At 43.5% G+C, this 23869-nt stretch overlaps 1 protein-coding gene across 1 annotated transcript; it reads left to right on the forward strand.

Annotated features, from left to right (window-relative positions):
* The first annotated feature begins 143 nt into the window (after window positions 1-143).
* On the forward strand, window positions 144-17941 carry LOC311138625 (putative aminopeptidase NPEPL1). Its single transcript, XM_084173386.1, has 12 exons — window positions 144-339; window positions 2792-2977; window positions 3406-3576; window positions 3867-3956; window positions 4221-4302; window positions 6142-6284; window positions 6551-6628; window positions 6756-6856; window positions 7160-7283; window positions 16714-16890; window positions 17090-17200; window positions 17611-17941. Exons 1-12 carry the CDS (start codon window positions 190-192, stop codon window positions 17773-17775), a joined length of 1578 nt encoding a protein of 525 aa, XP_084029512.1. The 5' UTR covers window positions 144-189; the 3' UTR covers window positions 17776-17941.
* The last annotated feature ends 5928 nt before the right edge of the window (window positions 17942-23869 follow it).

A 23869-nucleotide genomic window follows, 5' to 3' on the forward strand; every position in this document is an offset into this window, starting at 1 on the left:
GTCTTTCCCACTTTGATTTTACGGGGGAAATGAACAAAACTGACTGATTTAAGAAATCTATTTCACACACTATGTATAACCACTTCACATAAATATGGAAAGCCCATCCCATTCAACCTCAGCTGTGACACTTCTCTATGGAAAGCAGGATGTGCGATAAAGTGCATCAATCCATCGCTTCGTCCAAAGATGGCGAATGTGGTGCTCGAGTTCAAGGCTTCTGCCGGAGATTCGGAGCCCCAAAATCGCCCGGTCCTCATTGTCGGTCAACTGAATAACCTACAGCAAGCAAACTGGACCCAAGTCAAAGGGAAATTGCAGCCAGCTGTCAGCGAAAAGGTGAGGAGAAAAAGAAAAAAAAAGCAGGGCTAATCGCGTTAAAACGGAGGGTCCCTGGAGTTCTCCGGCAAGCACTCAACTGTCCTCTCGCGCTAGCTTTGCAAGCTAGCTGGCTAGCCTGTATCAGTAACTTTTTTTCTAGCTAGTAATTATACTATGACAAAATGTTTAATTTTACGCTTTGTATTTTGTGAAGTAGTTCAATGGTTAATGCATTGCTCCGTACATTGAATCTAACTTAATGCTAACAAAGTTCGATAGCTCGCTAACTAGCTTAGCTATCACAAATTAAGTGTGTTTTCAGAAGTGTCGCCGCCATTAATTTTCAAGGAGGGCACGCGAATAAATATGCGGGTGATTGTGGGAAAGTGAGCATTAGAACCCTGCTAGCAGAGCCTATCAAAAGTTGAACTCTGCTCTACTTTATGCAAATTTAAAGTGGAGCGTTGGAGAGAAGCGTTCTGGTCAAAACCAGTGGAGGCTCCTCCGAGGAAGGGGAGGACCATCCTACTCAGGTAATTTGAATAAGAATCCAAATTGAGATACATTTAAAAAGTTATCCTTTTTAGATAAAAACTATAATAAATATATTCACGTCTCCAAATAACTGATTTAAAACACTGTTTTGCAATGGTCTACAGTAGCCTCAACAGCACCATCTAGGTTAGCACCATGGTATAGCCGGAGGACAGCTATTTTCTGTCCTCTGGGTACATTGACTTCAATACAAAACCTAGGAGGCTCATGGTTCTCACCCCTTTCCATAGACTTACACAGTAATTAGGACCACTTCCGGAGGACGTCCTCCAACCTATCAGAGCTCTTGCAATATGAACTAACATCTTGTCCATCCAATCAAAGGATCAGAAAATGAATCTAGTACTGAAAGCTACAGCCAGCTAGCACTGCAATGCATAAAGTGTTGTGTAGTTGAATCAAAAAGCGAGAAAGACACATTTCTTCAAAAATTAAGGAGAAGCAGCAGAGTGATAGAGAGAGCTAGCTATATGTCGTTGTATATTTTCTTCTTAGTTTACCTTTCCACTTACTTAGCTAATTCAGCTAATTTAGCCTACTCAACAACCTGATTCAAACAGAGAGGAATGCTAGATATTTATTTTAGCTAGCTGGCTAAGGCTATCTATCAAAACACGGATCTATGTGTGTGGCGATCAAGATTACTGATTAATTATTTTTACTTACTTTGTTACTACTGATTTGTTTTTCTGAGTGATTCTTCATTTTAGTCATTAGTTTGACTTGCTAGTGCTGGCCGCAATTGTGTTTTTTGTTCATGACTGAAGGCACATGCACAAGAGGGAAGTACACGCACGCGAACCATGCATACTAACCGAAGTCTTGCAGGTGTTTATATGGTTTTGCACATGTGCCAGATGATAGAAATTTAAAATTCAGTACCGATGCTCTAAAAAGTCGGTTAAACAATACTTTCCTGTGGATATTTTGTTTCAAATTCTAAGCAGCTGAAAGACCAACAACACAGACAATCGGCAGAGTAAGTTCAAATAATTGTATTCAACATTCCGGCTTGTAGAGGACCAGAGAGGACCATTTCCGGAATCAAACACTATCATGTTCAAGATGGTGTATTTCGAAATTCACCACCTGGTCCCCAGGCAACGACTAACCTAGCTATTATTCCTCGTGACATAACTTAATGTTTGGTCCAGCCAGCTGACTTTGGAGTCTCTTCAGATCTTTTGCAGCTAATTGGTATTTTGCGCCATCAGATATTTTGCCAAAAATTGGGCTGCCCGTGTAAACACAGCCTTTGGCTCCTATTTGGTCTTCTGCTTTGCAAAAATCTCTATCACAGCACTGTAGGTGAATTGGTCAACAATTTGTTGCCACACAGCATCAGACAACTTATGTCATATGCCTTCATTAGTTCTACTGTATTCAGTACTTATGTGATCATCACAATGTAGCCAATGATTGTCACTCACTCTTTTAACCCTTATTTTATCAGGTAAGTTGACTGAGAACACGTTCTCATTTACAGCAATGACCTGGGGAATAGTTACAGGGGAGAGGAATGAGCCAATTGGAAGCTGGAGATGATTAGGTGTCCATGATGGTATGAGGGCCAGATTGGGAATTTAGACAGGACACCGGGGTTAACACCGTTACGACAAGCACCATGGGAGCTTTAGTGACCACAGAGAGTCAGGTCACCCGTTTAACGCCCCATCTGAAAGACTGGACTCTACACTGGGCAATATCCCCAATCACTGCCCTGGGGCATTTAGATTTTTAAAAAAATTGACCAGAGGAAAGAGTGCCTCCTACTGGCCCTCCAACACCACTTCCAGCAGCATCTGGTCTCCCATCCAGGACCAACCCTGCTTAGCTTCAGAGGCAAGCCAGCAGTGGGATGCAGCATGGTATGCTGCTGTGTTAACAAGTGAATTGTGTTTTTTTTTATATCCAGATCTGGCAGGATGCCCTCAGTGCTCTGAACCCTAACCCTACGGACAGCTGCCCTCTTTACTTGAGCCATGCAGCCGTGGCAGCCCTGCCCTCCCGGGTTAGCAGACACAACAGCCCCTCCTCTGCCCACTTCCTCTCCCGTCTGGTCCGCACCTGCCTGCCTAGAGGGACGAGCCGATGCATCCTGGTCAGTCAGTTCAACGTACTCACTGGGATTAAAGGCTAATTTGGAGCTATACAGGGCCGGTTTCCCAGACACTGATTAAGCCTAGTCCTGGATTTAAAAGCACTTTCAATGGAAATTATACATTGAGAATGTGGCGGGAAACAGGCCTGTGGAGTTTACGGCGCTGCTGACCTTATCTGCCATTATGCATTAGACACCAGACATTTATTATTAGATCCTTAGTGTTAATGTGATCATTAAGCCATAGATCAGCCCCTACAGCTTTCCAAATTCTCAAACAAATCTAGGTTACCTACATGTGGTTTTACTTCTAAGACAATATGCCAATGCCTGCTTTGTGATTGACACACTGTATTGATCATTTTAGACTGACCGTTGTTACATTTTGTTATCAGACAGTAAAAGTGTGTTTGTTCCTGTCTGTTCAGATGGTGTGTGAGCAGTCTGATGTGTTTGCCTCGGCCTGTGCCATCTCACGGGCCTTCCCCATATTCTCCCGTCGCTCTGCCTCCTCCCGCAGGACCGAGAAGACTCAAGTCACTGTGGAGTTTATCACTGTTGGCGAAGACAACGGACCTCTGACCCTCACTGTACTGCAGGTACCTCTAACTTCTATAATAGTGAATTGTGTGTATCTGTCTCATTGCCTGAGCCATTGTGGACTTGAGCTTCAGGCCTATATCAGCCACTGTTGTTGCTGCCACGGACTGGTTATGTTGCTGGCTGACCAAACTGACTCCAAGATCTAGATGGAGTGCTTCTATGATATGATTTACTGAACAAATGTCCCATGTGTTGATTTGTCTGTGGTGGTTTGTACATGCATTAATGTAGATCTAAAGTACCTTTACATGTTATGTGTACTGATGTATGCTTTGGTTCATGCCAGTGTCTTGCCAATGCTGCGGATGGAGTGAGACTGGCAGCACGGATTGTGGATGCACCGTGCAACGAGATGAATACTGATCACTTCTTAGAGGCAAGTGAGAGCCTAATGGTATTATCATCTGCACCCCAAATGGCACCCTATTCCCTACATAGTGCACTGCTTTTGACCAGAGCCCTAATGTGCTCTGCTCAAAAGTAGTGCACTATATAGGTTATAGGGTGCCATTTAGGACGCGGACATCAACGCAATCAATAGGACCCAAATAATGTCACCAAAATCAACAGTTACATCTTTAAACAACTTATTTTAAACCATATATACTCTATTTGACTGGGTATGTCTTTTTGTCTTCAGGAGATTAAGGCAGTGGGGACTGAACTGGGCATTACTCCTGTTATCATTCGTGGAGAGGAACTGAAACAGAAAGGATTTGGAGGTACTGTATCAGGAGAAGAAGGCTTGTTATAATGGCCATGCATCCAAAGCCTTGGCTATGTGTTATGCTTCTATTTGAAGCCATTTTAGTGATGGATTGGGACTCCAATCTGTTGGGTTCTTTGCTTGCCATCACACAGACTAATGTGTGGGCCAGTTAGAAAAGCCTTTTTCAAACTTGCTATACTCTTGTGCGGTGTTTAAACAACAACAGAAATAAATACATACTGTATGTATCGGGTCACGTGTGGACTACACACTTTCTTCCACTTCCCTTGGAGTTTTCTTGGTACATTGCTGTGAAAAAGTATTTGCCCCCTTTCTGATTTTCTCTATATTTGCATATTTTTGATACTGAATCAGATCTTCAACCAAAACCTAATATTAGATAAAGGGAACCTGAGTTTACAAATAACAAAAAAAAGTTTTGCAACACCTAATTCCCCTGTGTGAAAAAGTAATTGCCTCCTTACACTCAATAACTGGTTGTGCCACCTTTAGCTGCAATGACTGCAACCAAATACTTCCTGTAGTTGTTGATCAGCCTCTCACATCGCTGTGGAGGAATTTTGGCCCGCTCTTGCATGCAGAACTGCTTTAACTCATTGACATTTGTGGGTTTTCAAGAATGAACTGCTCGTTTCAAGTCCTGCCACAACATCTCAATTGGGATTAGGTCTGGACTTTGACTAGTCCATTCAAAAACTTAAAATGTGTTGCTTTTTAGCCATTTTCATGTAGATTTGATTGTGTGTTTTGGATCATTGTCTTGCTGCATGAACCAGCTGCGCTTCAGCTTCACCTCACAGACGGATGGCCTGACATTCTCCTGTAGAATTATCTGATACAGAGCAGATTTCATGGTTCCTTCTATTAAGGCAAGTCGGCCAGGTCCTGAGGCAGCAAAGCATCCCCAAACCATCACACTACCACCACCATGCTTGACCATTGGTATGAGGTTCTTACTGTGGAATGCAGTGTTTGAATTCTGCTCTGTATCAGAGAATTCTGTGAGCTGAAGTTGAAGCGCAGCTCGGTCATGCAGCAAGACAATGATCCAAAACACACAAATCAAGTCTACATGAAAATGGCTAAAAAGCAACACATTTGAAGTTTTTGAATGGACTAGTCAAAGTCCAGACCTAATCCCAATTGAGACGCTGTGGCAGAACTTGAAATGAGCAGTTTATGCTTGAAAACCCACAAATGTCGCTGAGTTACAGCTGTTCTGCATGGAAGAGTGGACCAAAATTCCTCCACAGCGACGTGAGAGACTGATCAACAACTACAGGAAGCGCTTGGTTGGAGTCATTGCAGCTAAAGGTGGCACAACCAGTTATTGAGTGTAAGGGAGCAATTACTTTTTCACACAGGGGAATTGGGTGTTGCATAACTTTGTTTATGAAATACATTAAGTATAATTGTTGTGTTATTTGTTCACTCAGGTTCCCTTTATCTAATAGGTTTTGGTTGAAGATCTGATAACATTCAGTATCAAAAATATGCAAAAGTAGAGAAAATTAGCAAGGGGGCAAATACTTTTTCATGGCACTGTAGGTTCGTTCGGTGGTTCTCCTCTTCATTTGTCTTTGAATGTGCAACGTTTCTATTCTGCTTTGTTACTTTCTCAGCAAAGCTAGCTAATTTAATGGGACCCAAGAGATTTAGGCAAAAAGTAATGTCAAATTAAATCGTTTTCCTACATTGGAACAAAGTGTGTATTCTGGTTTGTTATGAGTTGTCATGATGCACATACACTCATCATGGTTCTTTGACTGATAACACAATATTAGTTTCTGTGGTCATCAACTCGATCACTTTGGACTGTTTGGGCCCTCAGGAATCTATGGAGTGGGCAAGGCAGCGGTGAACCCTCCTGCCCTGGCAGTCCTGAGTCACAAACCAGATGGTGCCACCCAGACTATTGCATGGGTGGGCAAAGGCATCGTGTACGACACTGGAGGCCTCAGCATCAAGGGAAAGGTAAAAAGGCATGCTTGTGGCTGTTCAGTTGGGCTGCATCCCAAATAGCACCATATTCCCTATAGTGCACTACTTTTGAACAGAGCCCTATCTGGGCCCTGGTCAAAAGTGGTGCACAATAAAGGGAATAGACTGCCATTTGGAACGGGTCCTTAATGTGATTATTCTGTCCAATTAAATGGATGTTAGGGAGTTGCCAGCCAAATAACTATTAAATTACAATGTGGTAAAGGATGAATGTACTTTTTTTTTTTTTTTGCATCAAGACCAACATGCCTGGGATGAAGAGAGACTGTGGTGGGGCAGCAGCCATTTTAGGAGCGTTCAAAGCTACTGTTAAACAGGTGAGGTCTACTGTACCTACTACCCCTGGTTACTCTTTCAAATCAACCTCTTATTTGAAACATAAGATCCTGTTAGGAGAGCTGTTGAAGTTGTGTGCAAACCTTTTGAAATATGTCTTTATTTCAGGGCTTCAAGGACAATCTCCATGCCATATTCTGCCTGGCGGAGAATGCAGTCGGACCCACTGCCACGCGGCCAGATGACATCCACACTCTCTACTCTGGAAAGTGAGTAGCCGTTGGAAGAGCATTTAAACCAGTTAGGCAAGGTAATGGGAAACGGGCTAATATGATGGCAACCTGAGGGAGGTAATTCAAGATTTTCCTTCTGATGGGCTTTGTGTGGGAAAGAAACAATTGGCTGACATTTGAGCAAGGATTCATTATTACGTTATTGGCTTACATTTAGTTTGTTTGTGGTTGATTTATGGTTTGAATAGCCGTTTGTTCTCTTTTTGCTGCCTTTCTGATTGAAGAATTGATGGCCTGAATAATAGTTTGTTCTCTTGTTTTGCTAACTTTCTCACAAAGGACAGTGGAGATCAACAACACTGATGCTGAAGGCAGGCTAGTGCTCTCTGATGGTGTGGTGTATGCCAGCAAGGACCTCTCTGCTGACATCATCCTGGATATGGCCACTCTGACAGGGGCACAGGTGTGTGACGGGCGGCCTCCTCTAGGGCCACAGCACTGCAGCTTTGGCAACAACATTCGCCTACATTACTTTGATGTCACACACTTCTTTAATCACTTGTCATTGTGCAGCAAGCAATTTATATAATTTTGCTCTTATAGAATAGATTTAGGCCTCTTACATTTGATATATTTTTATTTCTATAAGATTGAGTCGGTCAAAAAAATTCAGAAGTGATGGTTTGGTAATAAATGTTAGCTCAATCGCTATGGTATTTTTTATTGGTAAATTTACAAACATATATAATGATATATAATATATAATGAAACTTGTATCCCATTATTGTATGTGGTGAAATAAGTATAGCCAGTTATAATTGTAATGGCTTTGCAGATAATAACAAAAGAATAACAATATTTACATGGCTCGAAGAGAATGAATGTAATATCTATTGTTTACAGGAAACTCATTCAACAATTCTAGATGAAGTTGCGTGGAAAAAGGAATGGGGGGGCGAAATATACTTCTCCCATGGGCAAAGAAACTCAAAAGGGGTGATGATATTAATTAACAGTAATTTCGATCCGAATGTGCAAATTGTCCAAACAGATACGCAAGGTAGATGGATTGTTTTAAATATGTTATTGGACCATAAACAGATATGGCTCATTAACCTTTACGGACCAAGTAATGATGATCCACACTTCTTTGACAATATATATAATACATTTTCAACTCTGCAAGCAATTCAAGACTCTATTATTATGGTTGGAGATTATAATACCGTTTTAAATAGCTCAATGAACCGTAAAGGAAATCACACTACAAACAATCACCCTCATGCTCTTAAGGAAATGGTGAATGTCATGGATACATTAGAACTAGTAGATATATGGAGGCTTAACTATCCTGATCTAGTGAGATATACATGGCGGAGACTCAATCAAGCTAGTCGTCTTGACTTCTTTCTTTTTCGTTGGCACCAAAAGTTTAAAAAGTGTTGATAGGGGACAGAATGCGGTTGGACCATCATATACAGTGGGGAAAAAAAGTATTTAGTCAGCCAACAATTGTGCAAGTTATCCCACTTAAAAAGATGAGAGGCCTGTAATTTGCATCATAGGTACACGTCAACTATGACAGACAAAATGAGGAAAAAAAATCCAGAAAATCACATTGTAGGATTTTTAATGAATTTATTTGCAAATTATGGTGGTAAATAAGTATTTGGTCAATAACAAAAGTTTCTCAATAATTTGTTATATACCCTTTGTTGGCAATGACACAGGTCAAACATTTTCTGTAAGTCTTCACAAGGTTTTCACACACTGTTGCTGGTATTTTGGCCCATTCCTCCATGCAGATCTCCTCTAGAGCAGTGATGTTTTGGGGCTGTCGCTGGGCAACACGGACTTTCAACTCCCTCCAAAGATTTTCTATGGGGATCTCACCTCGTGGGGCATCAATGATCATGAGGAAGGTGAGGGATCAGCCCAGAACTACATGGCAGGACCTGGTCAATGACCTGAAGAGAGCTGGGACCACAGTCTCAAAGAAAACCATTAGTAACACACTACGCCGTCATGGATTAAAATCCTGCAGCGCACGCAAGGTCCCCCTGCTCAAGCCAGCGCATGTCCAGGCCCGTCTGAAGTTTGCCAGTGACCATCTGGATGATCCAGAGAAGGAATGGGAGAAGGTCATGTGGTCTGATGAGACAAAAAGATAGCTTTTTGGTCTAAACTCCACTCGCCGTGTTTGGAGGAAGAAGAAGGATGAGTACAACCCCAAGAACACCATCCCAACCGTGGAGCATGGAGGTGGAAACATCATTCTTTGGGGATGCTTTTCTGCAAAGGGGACAGGACGACTGCACCGTATTGAGGGGAGGATGGATGGGGCCATGTATCGCGAGATCTTGGCCAACAACCTCCTTTCCCTCAGTAAGAGCATTGAAGATGGGTCATGGCTGGGTCTTACAGCATGACAACGACCCGAAACACACAGCCAGGGCAACTAAGGAGTGGCTCCGTAAGAAGCATCTCAAGGTCCTGGAGTGGCCTAGCCAGTCTCCAGACCTGAACCCAATAGAACATCTTTGGAGGGAGCTGAAAGTCCGTATTGCCCAGCAACAGCCCCGAAACCTGAAGAATCTGGAGAAGATCTGTATGGAGGAGTGGGCCAAAATCCCTGCTGCAGTGTGTGCAAAACTGGTCAAGACCTACAGGAAACGTATGATCTCTGTAATTGCAAACAAAGGTTTCTGTACCAAATATTAAGTTCTGCTTTTCTGATGTATCAAATACTTATGTCATGCAATAAAATGCAAATTAATTACTTAAAAATCATACAATGTGATTTTCTGGATTTTTGTTTTAGATTCCGTCTCTCACAGTTGAAGTGTACCTATGATAAAAATTACAGACCTCTACATGCTTTGTAAGTAGGAAAACCTGCAAAATCGGCAGTGTATCAAATACTTGTTCTCCCCACTGTATGTGTATATACACTGCTCAAAAAAAGAAAGGGAACACTTAAACAACACATCCTAGATCTGAATGAATGAAATAATCTTATTAAATACTTTTTTCTTTACATAGTTGAATGTGCTGACAACAAAATCACACAAAAATTATCAATGGAAATCAAATTTATCAACCCATAGAGGTCTGGATTTGGAGTCACCCTCAAAGTGTGTGAAGCACACTACAGGCTGATCCAACTTTGATGTAATGTCCTTAAAACAAGTCAAAATGAGGCTCGGTAGTGTGTGTGGGCTCCACGTGCCTGTATGACCTCCCTACAACGCCTGGGCATGCTCCTGATGAGGTGGCGGATGGTCTCCTGAGGGATCTCCTCCCAGACCTGGACTAAAGCATCCGCCAACTCCTGGACAGTCTGTGGTGCAACGTGGCGTTGGTGGATGGAGCGAGACATGATGTCCCAGATGTGCTCAATTGGATTCGGGTCTGGGGAACGGGCGGGCCAGTCCATAGCATCAATGCCTTCCTCTTGCAGGAACTGCTGACACACTCCAGCCACATGAGGTCTAGCATTGTCTTGCATTAGGAGGAACCCAGGGCCAACCGCACCAGCATATGGTCTCACAAGGGGTCTGAGGATCTCATCTCGGTACCTAATGGCAGTCAGGGTACCTCTGGCGAGCACATGGAGGGCTGTGCGGCCCCCCAAAGAAATGCCACCCCACACCATGACTGACCCACCGCCAAACCGGTCATGCTGGAGGATGTTGCAGGCAGCAGAACGTTTTCCACAGCGTCTCCAGACTCTGTCACGTGCTCAGTGTGAACCTGCTTTCATCTGTGAAGAGCACAGGGCGCCAGTGGCGAATTTGCCAATCTTGGTGTTCTCTGGCAAATGCCAAACGTCCTGCACGGTGTTGGGCTGTAAGCACAACCCCCACCTGTGGACGTCGGGCCCTCATACCACCCTCATGGAGTCTGTTTCTGACCGTTTGAGCAGACACATGCACATTTGTGGCCTGCTGGAGGTCATTTTGCAGGGCTCTGGCAGTGCTCCTCCTGCTCCTCCTTGCTCAAAGGCTTAGGTAGCGGTCCTGCTGCTGGGTTGTTGCCCTCCTACGGCCTCCTCCACGTCTCCTGATGTACTGGCCTGTCTCCTGGTAGCGCCTCCATGCTCTGGACACTACGCTGACAGACACAGCAAACCTTCTTGCCACAGCTCGCATTGATGTGCCATCCTGGATGAGCTGCACTACCTGAGCCACTTGTTTGGATTGTAGACTCCGTCTCATGCTACCACTAGAGTGAAAGCACCGCCAGCATTCAAAAGTGACCAAAACATCAGCCTGGAAGCATAGGAACTGAGAAGTGGTCTGTGGTCACCACCTGCAGAACCACTTCTTTATTGGGGGTGTCTTGCTAATTGCCTATAATTTCCACCTGTTGTCTATTCCATTTGCACAACAGCATGTGACATTTATTGTCAATCAGTGTTGCTTCCTAAGTGGACAGTTTGATTTCACAGAAGTGTGATTGACTTGGAGTTCCATTGTGTTGTTTAAGTGTTCCCTTTATTTTTTGAGCAGTGTATATATTTGCAAGAAAAAAAACATATGGGGATTGGAAGTGATGCAGACAATTACATTGATGGAAGTTACAATCTATCTGAAATATTAAAGCTGATCTACCCCCTAAAAAAAAGAAGAAAAATAAAAAAAGTTAGCTCAAGGAAGTCACACCACAAGACATTAGTCATCACATTGTTGAAACACTCATAAAAGCCAGTTGGGACTGTTTTACAGTCACTGCACTTTGATCAGAGTAAAGGTTAACAGGGCTTGTGACCGACATAATACCTACTAACAAAAGTTTAACTTTTCGTTGATCTTTGCACTCACTGACATTGTCGTGAGCTAAAGCTAAAACTCTCCACATTCTCTATGAGAAACTCAAAACAACGGTTATCAAGGGTGTTTGTGTCACACAAAATTGTTAGGCCTACAACATTTGAGATTTTCCTTAGAACAGTCGTTCTCTAGCCTATCTCGAAACACACCTCGTGCAGTTGATGATAACGCCACATCCTGTGGTAACCCTCATGATGTGCTGATTTGGCTAATTCTGAAAAACACCACATGATGCACCACATTTAGATTTTTTTGGGCTACCCAGTGAAGTAGCTAGTCGCAAGTGAAACATTTGTCACTGAGGTGTGATCAGCACAAAATTGGGGCTGATTTTTGTTGCTCACCAGAAAAGGTTTGAATCTATACTGAACAAACTCTATACTGAACAAAAATATAAATGCAACAATTTCAAATCCAATCCAATTTTATTTTTCACATGCGCCGAATACAACAGGTGTAGACCTTACCGTGAAATGCTTACTTACAAGCCCTTAACCAACAATGCAGTTCAAGAAATAGAGTTAAGAAAATGTTTAATAAATAAACTAAAGTAAAGAATATAAAAAATAAATACAGAATAAAATAACAATAACGAGGCTATATACAGGGGGTACCGAGTCAATGTGTGGGGGTACAGGTTAGTCGAGGTAATTTGTACATGTAGGTAGGGGTAAAGTGACTATGCGTAGATAATAAACAGCGAGTAGCAGCAGTGTAAAAACAAAGGAGGGGAGGGGTGGTATCAATGCAAATAGTCCAGGTGGCCATTTGATTAATTGTTCAGCAGTCTTATGGCTTGGGGGTAGAAGCTGTTAAGGAGCCTTTTGGACCTAGACTTGGCGCTCCGGTACCGCTTGCCGTGCGGTAGCAGAGAGAACAGTCTATGACTTGGGAGTCTTTGACAATTTTTTGGGCCTTCCTCTGACACTGCCTAGGATATAGGTCCTTGATGGCAGGAAGCTTGGCCCCAGTGATGTACTGGGCCATACGCACTACCCTCTGTAGCGCCTTACGGTCGGATGCCGAGCAGTTGCCATACCAGGCGGGGATGCAACCGGTCAGGATGCTCTCGATGGTGCAGCTGTATACATTTTTGAGGATCTGGGGAAAAAGGTGTTTTCGTGCCCTCTTCACAACTGACTTGGTGTGTGTGGACCATGATCGTTTGTTGGTGATGTGGACACCAAGGAACATGAAACTCTCGACCCTGATCCATGATCAGCTCCTTTGTCTTGCTCACGTTAAGGAAGAGGTTGTTGTCCTGGCAACACACGGCCAGGTCTCTGACCTCCTCCCTATAGGCTGTCTCATCGTTGTCGGTGATCAGGCCTACCACCTGTTGTGTCGTCGGCAAACTTAATGATGGTGTTGGAGTCGTGCATGGCCACGCAGTCGTGGGTGAACAGGGAGTACAGGAGAGGACTGAGCACGCACCCCTGAGGGGCCCCCGTGTTGAGGATCAGCGTGGCAGATGTGTTGTTGCCTACCCTTACCACCTAGGGGTGGCCTGTCAGGATCCAGTTGCAGAGGGAGGTGTTTAGTCCCAGGGTCCTTAGCTTAGTGATGAGCTTTGAGGGCACTATGGTGTTGAACGCTGAGCTGTAGTCAATGAACAGCATTCTCACATAGGTGTTCCTCTTGTCCAGGTGGGAAAGGGCAGTGTGGATTGCGATTGAGATTGCGTCATCTGTGGATCTGTTGGGGCGGTATGTGAATTGGAGTGGGTCTAGGGTTTCCAGGATGATGGTGTTGATGTGAGACATGACCAGCCTTTCAAAGCACTTCATGCTACGGGGCGGTAGTCATTTAGGCAGGTTACCTTCACTTTCTTGGCACAGGGACTATGGTGGTCTGCTTGAAACATGTAGGTATTACAGACTCGGTCAGGGAGAGGTTGAAAAATGTCAGTGAAGACACTTGCCAGTTGGTCCGCGCATGCTCTGAGTACACGTCCTGGTAATCCGTCTATCCCCGCAGCCTTGTGAATGTTGACCTGTTTAAAGGTCTTGCTCACATCGGCTATGGAGAGCGTGATCACACAGTTGTCCGGAACAGCTGGCGCTCTCCTGCATGCTTCAGTGTTGCTTGCCTCGAAGCTAGCATAAAAGGCATTTGGCGCGTCTGGTAGGCTAACGTCTGGTAGGCTCGCGGCTGGGTTTCCCTTTGTAGTCTGTAATAGTTTGCAAGCCCTGCCACATCCGACGAGCGTCAGATGTGGACATCAGTTCATATAAGGACATCAGTCAATTGAAATAAATTCATTAGGCCCTAGTCTATGGATTTCACATGAATGGGAATACAGATATGCATCTGTTGGTCCCAGATACCTTTAAAAAAACAGGTTCGGATGTGGATCAGAAAACCAGTCAGTCTCCTTTGCATAGATCAGGCTGTTGATTGTGGACTGTGGAATGTTGTCTCACTCCTCTTCAATGGTTGTGCGAAGTTGCTGGATATGGGCGGGAACTGGAACACTGTTGTACACATCAACCAGAGCATCCCAAACATGCTCAATGGGTGACATGTCTGGTGAGTATGCAGGCCATGGAAGAACTGGAACATTTTCAGCTTCCAGGAATTGTGTACAGATCCTTGCGACATGGGGCCGTGCATTATCATGCTGAAACATGAGGTGATGGCGGCGGATGAATGGCACGACAATGGGCCCCAGGATCTTGTCACGGTATCTCTGTGCATTCAAACTGCCATCGATAAAAAGTGATTGTGTTCCTTGTCCGTTGCTTATGCATGACCATACCATAACCCCACCACCACAATGGGGCACTCTGTTCACAATGTTGACATCAGCAAACCGCTCGTCCACACAACGCCATATATGTGGTGTGCGGTTGTGAGGCCGGTTGGAAGTACTGCCAAATTCTAAAACGACGTTGGAGGCAGCTTATGGTAGAGAAATGAACATTCAATTCTCTGGCAACAGCTCTGGTGGACATTCCTGCTGTCAGCATGCCATGCCAATTGCACGCTCCTTCAAAACTTGAGACATCTGTGGCGTTGTGTTGTGACAAAACTGCACATTTTAAAGTGGCCTTTTAGTGTCCCCAGCACAAGGTGCACCTGTGTAATGACCATGCTGTTTATCCAGCCACACCTGTCAGGTGGATGGATTATCTTGGGAAAGGAGAAATGCTCACTAACAGAGATGTAATCAAATTTGTGCACAACATTCTAGAGAAATAAGCTTTTTGTGCGTATGGAATATTTCTTGGATATTTTATTGCAGTTCATGAAACATGGGACCAACACTTTACATGTTGCGTTTATATTTTTGTTAACTGTATATTCAATATAAACATATCACCATACAGTTGAAGTTGGAAGTTTACATACACTTAGGTTGGGGTCGTTAAAACTTGTTTTTCAACCACTCCACAAATGTCTTGTTAACAAACTATAGTTTTGGCAAGTCTGTTAGGACATCTACTTTGTGCAAGACACAAGTAATTTTTCCAACAATTGTTTACAGACAGATTATTTCACTTATCACAATTCCAGTGGGTCAGAAGTTTACATACACTAAGTTGACTGTGCCTTTAAACAGCTTGGAAAATTCCAGAAAATTGTCATGGCTTTAGAAGCTTCTGATAAGCTAATTGACATCATTTGAGTCAATTGGAGGTGTACCTGTGGATGTATTGCAAGGCCTACCCTCAAACTGAGTGCCTCTTTGTTTGACATCATGGGAAAATCAAAAGAAATCAGCCAAGACCTTAGAAAAGAAATTGTAGACCTCCACAAGTCTGGTTCATCCTTGGGAGCAATTTCCAAAGGCTTGAAGGTACCACGTTCATCTGTACAAACAATAGTATGCAAGTATAAACACTATGGGACCACGCAGCCGTCATACCGCTCAGGAAGGAGACGCGTTCTGTCTCCTAGAGATGAACGTACTTTGGTGCGAAAAGTGCAAATCAATCCCAGAACAACAGCAAAGGACCTTGTGAAGATTCTGGAGGAAACAGGTACAAAAGTATCTATATCCACAGTACACGAGTCCTATATCGACATAACCTGAAAGGCCGCTCAGCAAGGAAGAAGCCACTGCTCCAAAACCACCATAAAAAAAGCCAGACTACGGTTTGCAACTGCAAATGGGGACAAAGATCGTACTTTTTGGAGAAATGTCCTCTGGTCTGATGAAACAAAAATAGAACTGTTTGGCCATAATGACCATCGTTATGTTTGGAGGAAAAAGGGGGTGGCTTGCAAGCCGAAGAACACCATCCCAACTGTGAAGCACGGGGGTGGCAGCATCATGCTGTGGGGGTGCTTTGCTGCAGGAGGGTCTGGTGCACTTCACAAAATAGATGGCATCATGAGGAAGGAAAATTATGTGGATATATTGAAGCAACATCTCAAGACATCAGTCAGAAATTTAAAGCTTGGTCACAAATGGGTCTTCCAAATGGACAATGACCCCAAGCATACTTCCAAAGTTGTGGCAAAATGGCTTAAGGACAACAAAGTTAAGGTATTGGAGTGGCCATCACAAAGCCCTGACCTCAATCCTATAGAAAATGTGTGGGCAGAACTGAAAAAGCGTGTGCGAGCAAGGAGGCCTACAAACCTGACTCAGTTACACCAGCTCTGTCAGGAGGAATGGGTGAAAATTCACCCAACTTATTGTGGAAAGTTTGTGGAAGGCTACCCGAAGCGTTTGACCCAAGTTAAACAATTTAAAGGCAATGCTACCAAATACTAATTGAGTGTATGTAAACTTCTGACCCACTGGGAATGTGATGAATGAAAGAAAAGCTGAAATAAATAATTAGCTCTACTATTATTCTGACATTTCACATTCTTAAAATAAAGTGGTGACCCTAACTGACCTAAGACAGGGAATTTTTACTAGGATTAAATGTCAGGAATTGTGAAAAACTGAGTTTAAATGTATTTGGCTAAGGTGCATGTAAACTTCAGACTTCAACTATGTCTTCTCACCTTCTTTCACTTTAGTGAATAACCATAGTTTGTGTATAACAAATGACGATATGAGTATATGTTTCTAAAAATGGTTGAATTTGTGTGTGGCTCTCCTAGGGGATTTCCACAGGGAAGTACCATTGTGCTGTGATGACCAACAGTGAGCAGTGGGAGACGGCATGTGTGAGGGCGGGCCGCAGCAGTGGAGACCTGGCTCATCCCCTGGTCTACTGCCCAGAGCTGCACTTCAACGAGTTCACCTCAGCCGTGGCAGACATGAAGAACTCTGTGGCTGTGAGTGGCACCACTACTCCACAGTATGCCCAGTCTCTAGCAGGTCCTAATCCTGGATCTGAGTACAATCAAGGAGCTTCTACAGCCTATTGTGATTGTTGATCATTTTCCTTCAGCCAATTTATATATATTTTTCTGGATAAGAGTGTCTGCTAAATGACTAAAATGTAAATGCATGTTTTTGCTGTGTCTGTGAAAGGACAGGGAAAACGCCACGAGCTCCTGTGCCGGCCTCTTCATCGGCTCTCACCTGGGTTTTGACTGGCCTGGCGTCTGGGTCCATGTGGACATAGCCTCCCCCGTCCATGCTGTGAGTGACTGGATATTTTAGTTTAGTGGAGGCGGTTTCCTGGACACAGATTAAGCCTAGTCATGAACTAAAAAGCAAACCCAATGGAGAATCCTCACATAAAAAAATGCTTTTTAGTCCAGCATTAGGCTTAATGTGTCTGGAAACCGCTCTTTAAAGTGTTTCATTCAATATTTAGAAAGTATAGACTAGACATGCTCTATTAAATCAATTTCAGCCCCTCACAGATCTCGACTGACTCGTATAAACAAAGGATCTTCCTCTGTATACTTTATCTATCTAGTGCTTACAGATCGGTGAAAAAATGTGTAGGAGCTAGAGCTAAGGGAAGGGGGGCTGGGATCCAAAATATAGTTGAGTCATGGTGTAACCTGTCCTCTCTCGCGTTTTCCCTCCCTTTCTCTCTGCAGGGGGAGCGCGCTACCGGCTTCGGCGTGGCTTTGCTCATGGCCCTGTTCGGCCAGGCCTCAGATGACCCCATGCTCAACCAGGTGTCTCCTCTGGGGGCTGCTTGCATAAATGCTGCATCCAGGGACCCGATGGAGCGCGACTGCAAGAGGAGGAGACTGGTGTAAAACCTCCAAGCAGCTACCTTTGGACTTACCAACTGCACAGCCTCACCGGACCCACACACCTCCACTCTTTACGCTGACATACACTGATCACCTAGAAAGCATTTCCAATCCTCAATTCTTATTCGACTCCTTCACAATGCAGTGAATAAAATGTGAAAAAAGAGCAGGTGGCTAGAACTTCTCTCAAATTTGTTCACGTTGTATTTAAATGACAGTCTTTTAATTTTGTCTCAGATGGCCCACAAAGAATTGGGAGGGATGATGAATATGCAAATGTTTATAGCATGTTTTACACTTGAAGGTTTTGCCTTCCTTAAATGAATTACCAGAGCGTTAAGTGAGTGAGAAAGGAAATGGTTGCATATCCCAGAACCAACGTGTATCTGTGATCAGGGTTGTGAGAGAGAGCTTTCAATTTTGTGCAGATGAGGGATATACATTTTAAAATATAGTATACATCTAATCTCTTTTTTTATTGTCCTATCATGATGGAACGATCCCCAACCCTATATCCTAGAAACCCACCTGAGCGACCCATACACCAAAGAGAAGTCCAATCTGTTTTATGGACCTGCTGTGAGTTGCCTAAACAGAAAAATAAATGCGGTCAGAAACCTACTTGAGCAGCACCGCACCCTCAAGATTCTGAGCCTGCCTGGCAGGGTTGGTCCTACAAAGCCAGAGCCCCCTGATGGTAGAGCATTATATACAAGGAAATTCTCAAAGCTGCTAATGAGAACCTTGACAACCTTGTACCTAGCCGGTGGGGATTCTGGTGGGTTACCTCCACCCAGGTAGTGGCAGTGCTGGAAACACTAGCTGCAGTAACCCATGGGGAGGGGGTCACACTCTGACAATCAGAGAGGGGGCTTATTATTGTGGCCCAGGTGGCACAAAATAATCAAAGGTCTGACTGCACGGAGATGCTTGGTAAAAATGGTTACAACGGGGGACCAGAGTGTTTGTGTCTCAGGTGAAGAGGGTGGATCTGATCTCCGTCACCTAGGACTTTACATAGATTAAATAGATTAATCAAATCTCACATTGTTGTCAATTTTTGCTCAATCTTGCATGCTTTCTCGAAAAGCTGTAACTGTATATGCATTCGTAAATCGGGTCCTTTCTTGAGTTGGGCTCTGGGATGTAACAACCGTTGAGCATCTGATCTTATGGTTGATTGTGGAGGAAAGGGGTTGAGTATGTGCGTGTGTGTTTATCCCCATCTGTTGCAAGGGGGTAAGGATGTTAGGGAGAATATAGGATGAACCACAATAATTGTTTGCTAAAATAATAATTGCTTGTCAAAAATGTAATGTAATACAATGGCTATCCGGGTTATAGGTTAAAATCCTACACATGAACTGCCGACATGATTACGCATATTAATTGATAATGATGGAAAATAAGATATGCAAGATATTTGAATAGATATATATTTTTAAATAGCTATATACACTGCTCAAAAAAATAAAGGGAACACTAAAATAACACATCCTAGATCTGAATGAATTAAATAATCTTATTAAATACTTTTTTCTTTACATAGTTGAATGTGCTGACAACAAAATCACACAAAAATTATCAATGGAAATCAAATTTATCAACCCATGGAGGTCTGGATTTGGAGTCACCCTCAAAATTAAAGTGGAAAGGTCATACAGGCTGATCCAACTTTGATGTAATGTCCTTAAAACAAGTCAAAATGAGGCTCAGTAGTGTGTGGCCTCCACGTGCATGTATGACCTCCCTACAACGCCTGGGCATGCTCCTGATGAGGTGGCGGATGGTCTCCTGAGGGATCTCCTCCCAGACCTGGACTAAAGCATCCACCAACTCTTGGACAGTCTGTGGTGCAACGTGGCGTTGGTGGATGGAGCGAGACATGATGTCCCAGATGTGCTCAATTGGATTCAGGTCTGGGGAACGGGCGGTCCATAGCATCAATGCTTTCCTCTTGCAGGAACTGCTGACACACTCCAGCCACATGAGGTCTAGCATTGTCTTGCATTAGGAGGAACCCAGGGCCAACCGCACCAGCCTATGGTCTCACAAGGGGTCTGAGGATCTCATCTCGGTACCTAATGGCAGTCAGGCTACCTCTGGCGAGCACATGGAGGGCTGTGCGGCCCCCCAAAGAAATGCCACCCCACACCATGACTGACCCACTGCCAAACCGGTCATGCTGGAGGATGTTGCAGGCAGCAGAACATTCTCCACGGCGTCTCCAGACTCTGTCACATGTGCTCAGTGTGAACCTGCTTTCATCTGTGAAGAGCACAGGGCGCCAGTGGCGAATTTGCCAATCTTGGTGTTCTTTGGCAAATGCCAAACGTCCTGCACGGTGTTGGGCTGTAAGCACAACCCCCACCTGTGGACGTCGGGCCCTCATACCACCCTCATGGAGTCTGTTTCTGACCGTTTGAGCAGACACATGCACATATGTGGCCTGCTGGAGGTCATTTTGCAGGGCTCTGGCAGTGCTCCTCCTGCTCCTCCTTGCACAAAGGCAGAGGTAGCAGTCCTGCTGCTGGGTTGTTGCCCTCCTACGGCCTCCTCCACGTCTCCTGATGTACTGGCCTGTCTCCTGGTAGCGCCTCCATGCTCTGGACACTACGCTGACAGACACAGCAAACCTTCTTGCCACAGCTCGCATTGATGTGCCATCCTGGATGAGCTGCACTACCTGAGCCACTTGTGTGGGTTGTAGACTCCGTCTCATGCTACCACTAGAGTGGAAGCACCGCCAGCATTCAAAAGTGACCAAAACATCAGCCAGGAAGCATAGGAACTGAGAAGTGGTCTGTGGTCACCACCTGCAAAACCAGTCCTTTATTGGGGGTGTCTTGCTAATTGCCTATAATTTCCACCTGTTGTCTATCCCATTTGCACAACAGCATGTGAAATGGATTGTCAATCAGTGTTGCTTCCTAAGTGGACAGTTTGATTTCACAGAAGTGTGATTGACTTGGAGTTACATTGTGTTGTTTAAGTGTTCCCTTAATTTTTTTTATAATATCTATTGTTTACAGGAAACTCATTCAACAATTCTAGATGAAGTTGTGTGGAAAAAGGAATGGGGGTGCGAAATATACTTCTCCCATGGGCAAAGAAACTCAAAAGGGGTGATGATATTAATGAACAGTAATTTCGATCCGAATGAGCAAATTGCCCAAACAGATACGCAAGGTAGATGGATTGTTTTAAATATGTTATTGGACCATAAACAGATATGGCTCATTAACCTTTACAGACCAAATAATGATGATCCACACTTCTTTGACAATATATATAATAAATTATCAACCCTGCAAGCAATTCAAGACTATTATTATGGTGGGAGATTATAATGCCGTTTTAAATAGCTCAATGGACCGTAAAGAAAATCACACTACAAACATGCTCTTAAGGAAATGGTGAATGTCATGGATACATTAGAACTAGTAGATATATGGAGGCTTAAATATCCTGATCTAGTGAGATATACATGGCGGAGACTCAATCAAGCTAGTCGTCTTGACTTCTTTCTTATGTCATTCTCGTTGGCACCAAAAGTTTAAAAAGTGTTGATAGGGGACAGAATGCGGTCGGACCATCATATAATTGGCATATACATTACTCTTACTGCATTTCCACGTGGGCGAGGATATTGGAAATGTAATCAAAGCCTATTGGATGATAACTTGTTTTTAACTAGGACAGAGGAATTTATAACTGATTTTTTCCCAACATAACATAGGTACAGCAAATCCCCTTATTGTATGGGACACCTTTAAATGTGCCTTTAGAGGCCATGCAATTCAGTACTCATCTCGAAAACAAAAGCAATTTAGGTCGAAAGAGTCCATACTAACAAAGGAAATAGAAGGTCTAACAGAACAGATAGCAATAAATACTGTAACATAGAGGCTCAGAATAAATTAGAGGAAAAACTAAAAGAAATGGAGAAACTTATTCAAGAAAGATCAAGTGCAATATATTATAAAAATAAAGCAAACTGGATGGAATATGGGGAAAAATGCACCAAATTCTTTTTTAATCTTCAACATAGGAATGCTACCAAAAAATTATTTACTGAAACTGGTTACAAATGACGGAGTCACCCATGATTCACCAAATTCTATTTTGAAGGAGGAAACCAAGTACTTGTTTTCCCCTGTAGCTCAGTTGGTAGAGCATGGCGCTTGCAACGCCAGGGTTGTGGGTTCGTTTCCCACGGGGGGCCAGTATGAAAATGTATGCACTCACTAACTGTAAGTCGTTATGGATAAGAGCGTCTGCTAAATGACTAAAATGTAAAATGTTTTCATTTCAGTCTCCATCTCCTCTAACTGAAGCTAATTGTAGAGATTTTTTTTCTATTGATAATGTTAAATTAACAGCCATACAGAAAGACTCATGTGAAGGTGAAATTACAGAGGAGGAACTTCTGGATGCAATTAAAGACTTTAAGTCCGGGAAAACTCCAGGGTTGAATGGCATACCAGTCGAGGTATACCAAACCTTTTTTGATATACTCAGAAGACCGTTATTAGCATGTTTTAACCTGTGATGAGTGTGATTAGAAGGAGTCAGGCGCAGGAGGGTAAATCACCGAATACAGAGTTTATTCCGTCGTACACAGTTGCGCTGGATAGCGACAACAAAATACAGGCACAGGGGAACAATCTACCCCGGCAATACAAGTTACGGGTAGTTCCAACAAAATACAGGCACAGGGGAATAATCTACCATGGCAATACAAGGTACAAGTAGCTCCACCGAGCTACACTCAACTCACATAAAACAATCACCCACAAGGACAAGGGGGCAGAGGGAACACTTATACACAGACCAATGAGGGGATATGAACCAGTTGTGTGTAATTGACAAGACAAATGGAATGATGATATATGGAGCGGCAGTGGCTAGTAAGCCGGTGACGACGAACGCCGAAGCCTGCCCGAACAAGGAGGGGAGGCAGCCTCGGCGGAAGTCGTGACATAACCTCTCCTACGTAAATGGTAGATTATTAGACACTCAAGAAGAAGGTCTGATTTCATTATTACTGAAACAGGATACAAGTGGAAAATATAAAGATCCAGTCCATTAAAAAAATTGGAGGCCCCTTACACTTCAGTGTTGTGATGCAAAAATTCTAGCAAAATGTATAGCGCATAGAATTAAAAAGGTATTGTCGGACATTATTCATTCTAATCAGATAGGTTTTTTACATGGACGATACATTGGAGATAATATAAGGCAAGTACTGGAAACAATAGGACACTATGAAAAATCTGGGAAACCAGGCCTGCTATTCATAGCAGACTTCGAAAAGGCATTTAATAAAGTACAACTGGGGTTTATATATACAGTGGGGGGGAAAAAGTATTTAGTCAGCCACCAATTGTGCAAGTTCTCCCACTTAAAAAGATGAGAGAGGCCTGTAATTTTCATCATAGGTACACGTCTACTATGACAGACAAATTGAGAAAGAAAAATCCAGAAAATCACATTGTAGGATTTTTAATTAATTAATTTGTAAATTATGGTGGAAAACAAGTATTTGGTCACCTACAAACAAGCAAGATTTCTGGCTCTCACAGACCTGTAACTTCTTCTTTAAAAGGCTCCTCTGTCCTCCACTCGTTACCTGTATTAATGGCACCTGTTTGAACTTGTTATCAGTATAAAAGACACCTGTCCACAACCTCAAACAGTCACACTCCAAACTCCACTATGGCCAAGACCAAAGAGCTGTCAAAGGACACCAGAAACAAAATTGTAGACCTGCACCAGGCTGGGAAGACTGAATCTGTAATAGGTAAGCAGCTTGGTTTGAAGAAATCAACTGTGGGAGCAATTATTAGGAAATGGAAGACATACAAGACCACTGATAATCTCCCTCGATCTGGGGCTCCACGCAAGATCTCACCCTGTGGGGTCAAAATGATCAGAAGAACGGTGAGCAAAAATCCCAGAACCACACGGGGGGACCTAGTTAATGACCTGCAGAGAGCTGGGACCAAAGTAACAAAGCCTACCATCAGTAACACACTACGCCGCCAGGGACTCAAATCCTGCAGTGCCAGACGTGTCCCCCTGCTTAAGCCAGTAC

Source organism: Coregonus lavaretus, assembly GCF_964263955.1.
Source record: "Coregonus lavaretus genome assembly, chromosome: 12".
Classification (NCBI taxonomy): Eukaryota; Metazoa; Chordata; class Actinopteri; order Salmoniformes; family Salmonidae; genus Coregonus; species Coregonus lavaretus.

Coding starts and splice junctions, on each gene's coding strand:
- LOC311138625 (XM_084173386.1), top strand. CDS start 190: ATGGCGAATGTGGTGCTCGAGTTCAAGGCTTCTGCCGGAGATTCGGAG. Junction 4,303..6,141: donor GAAACAGAAAGGATTTGGAG/GTACTGTATCAG, acceptor TTGGGCCCTCAG/GAATCTATGGAGTGGGCAAG. Junction 7,284..16,713: donor CCACTCTGACAGGGGCACAG/GTGTGTGACGGG, acceptor TGGCTCTCCTAG/GGGATTTCCACAGGGAAGTA.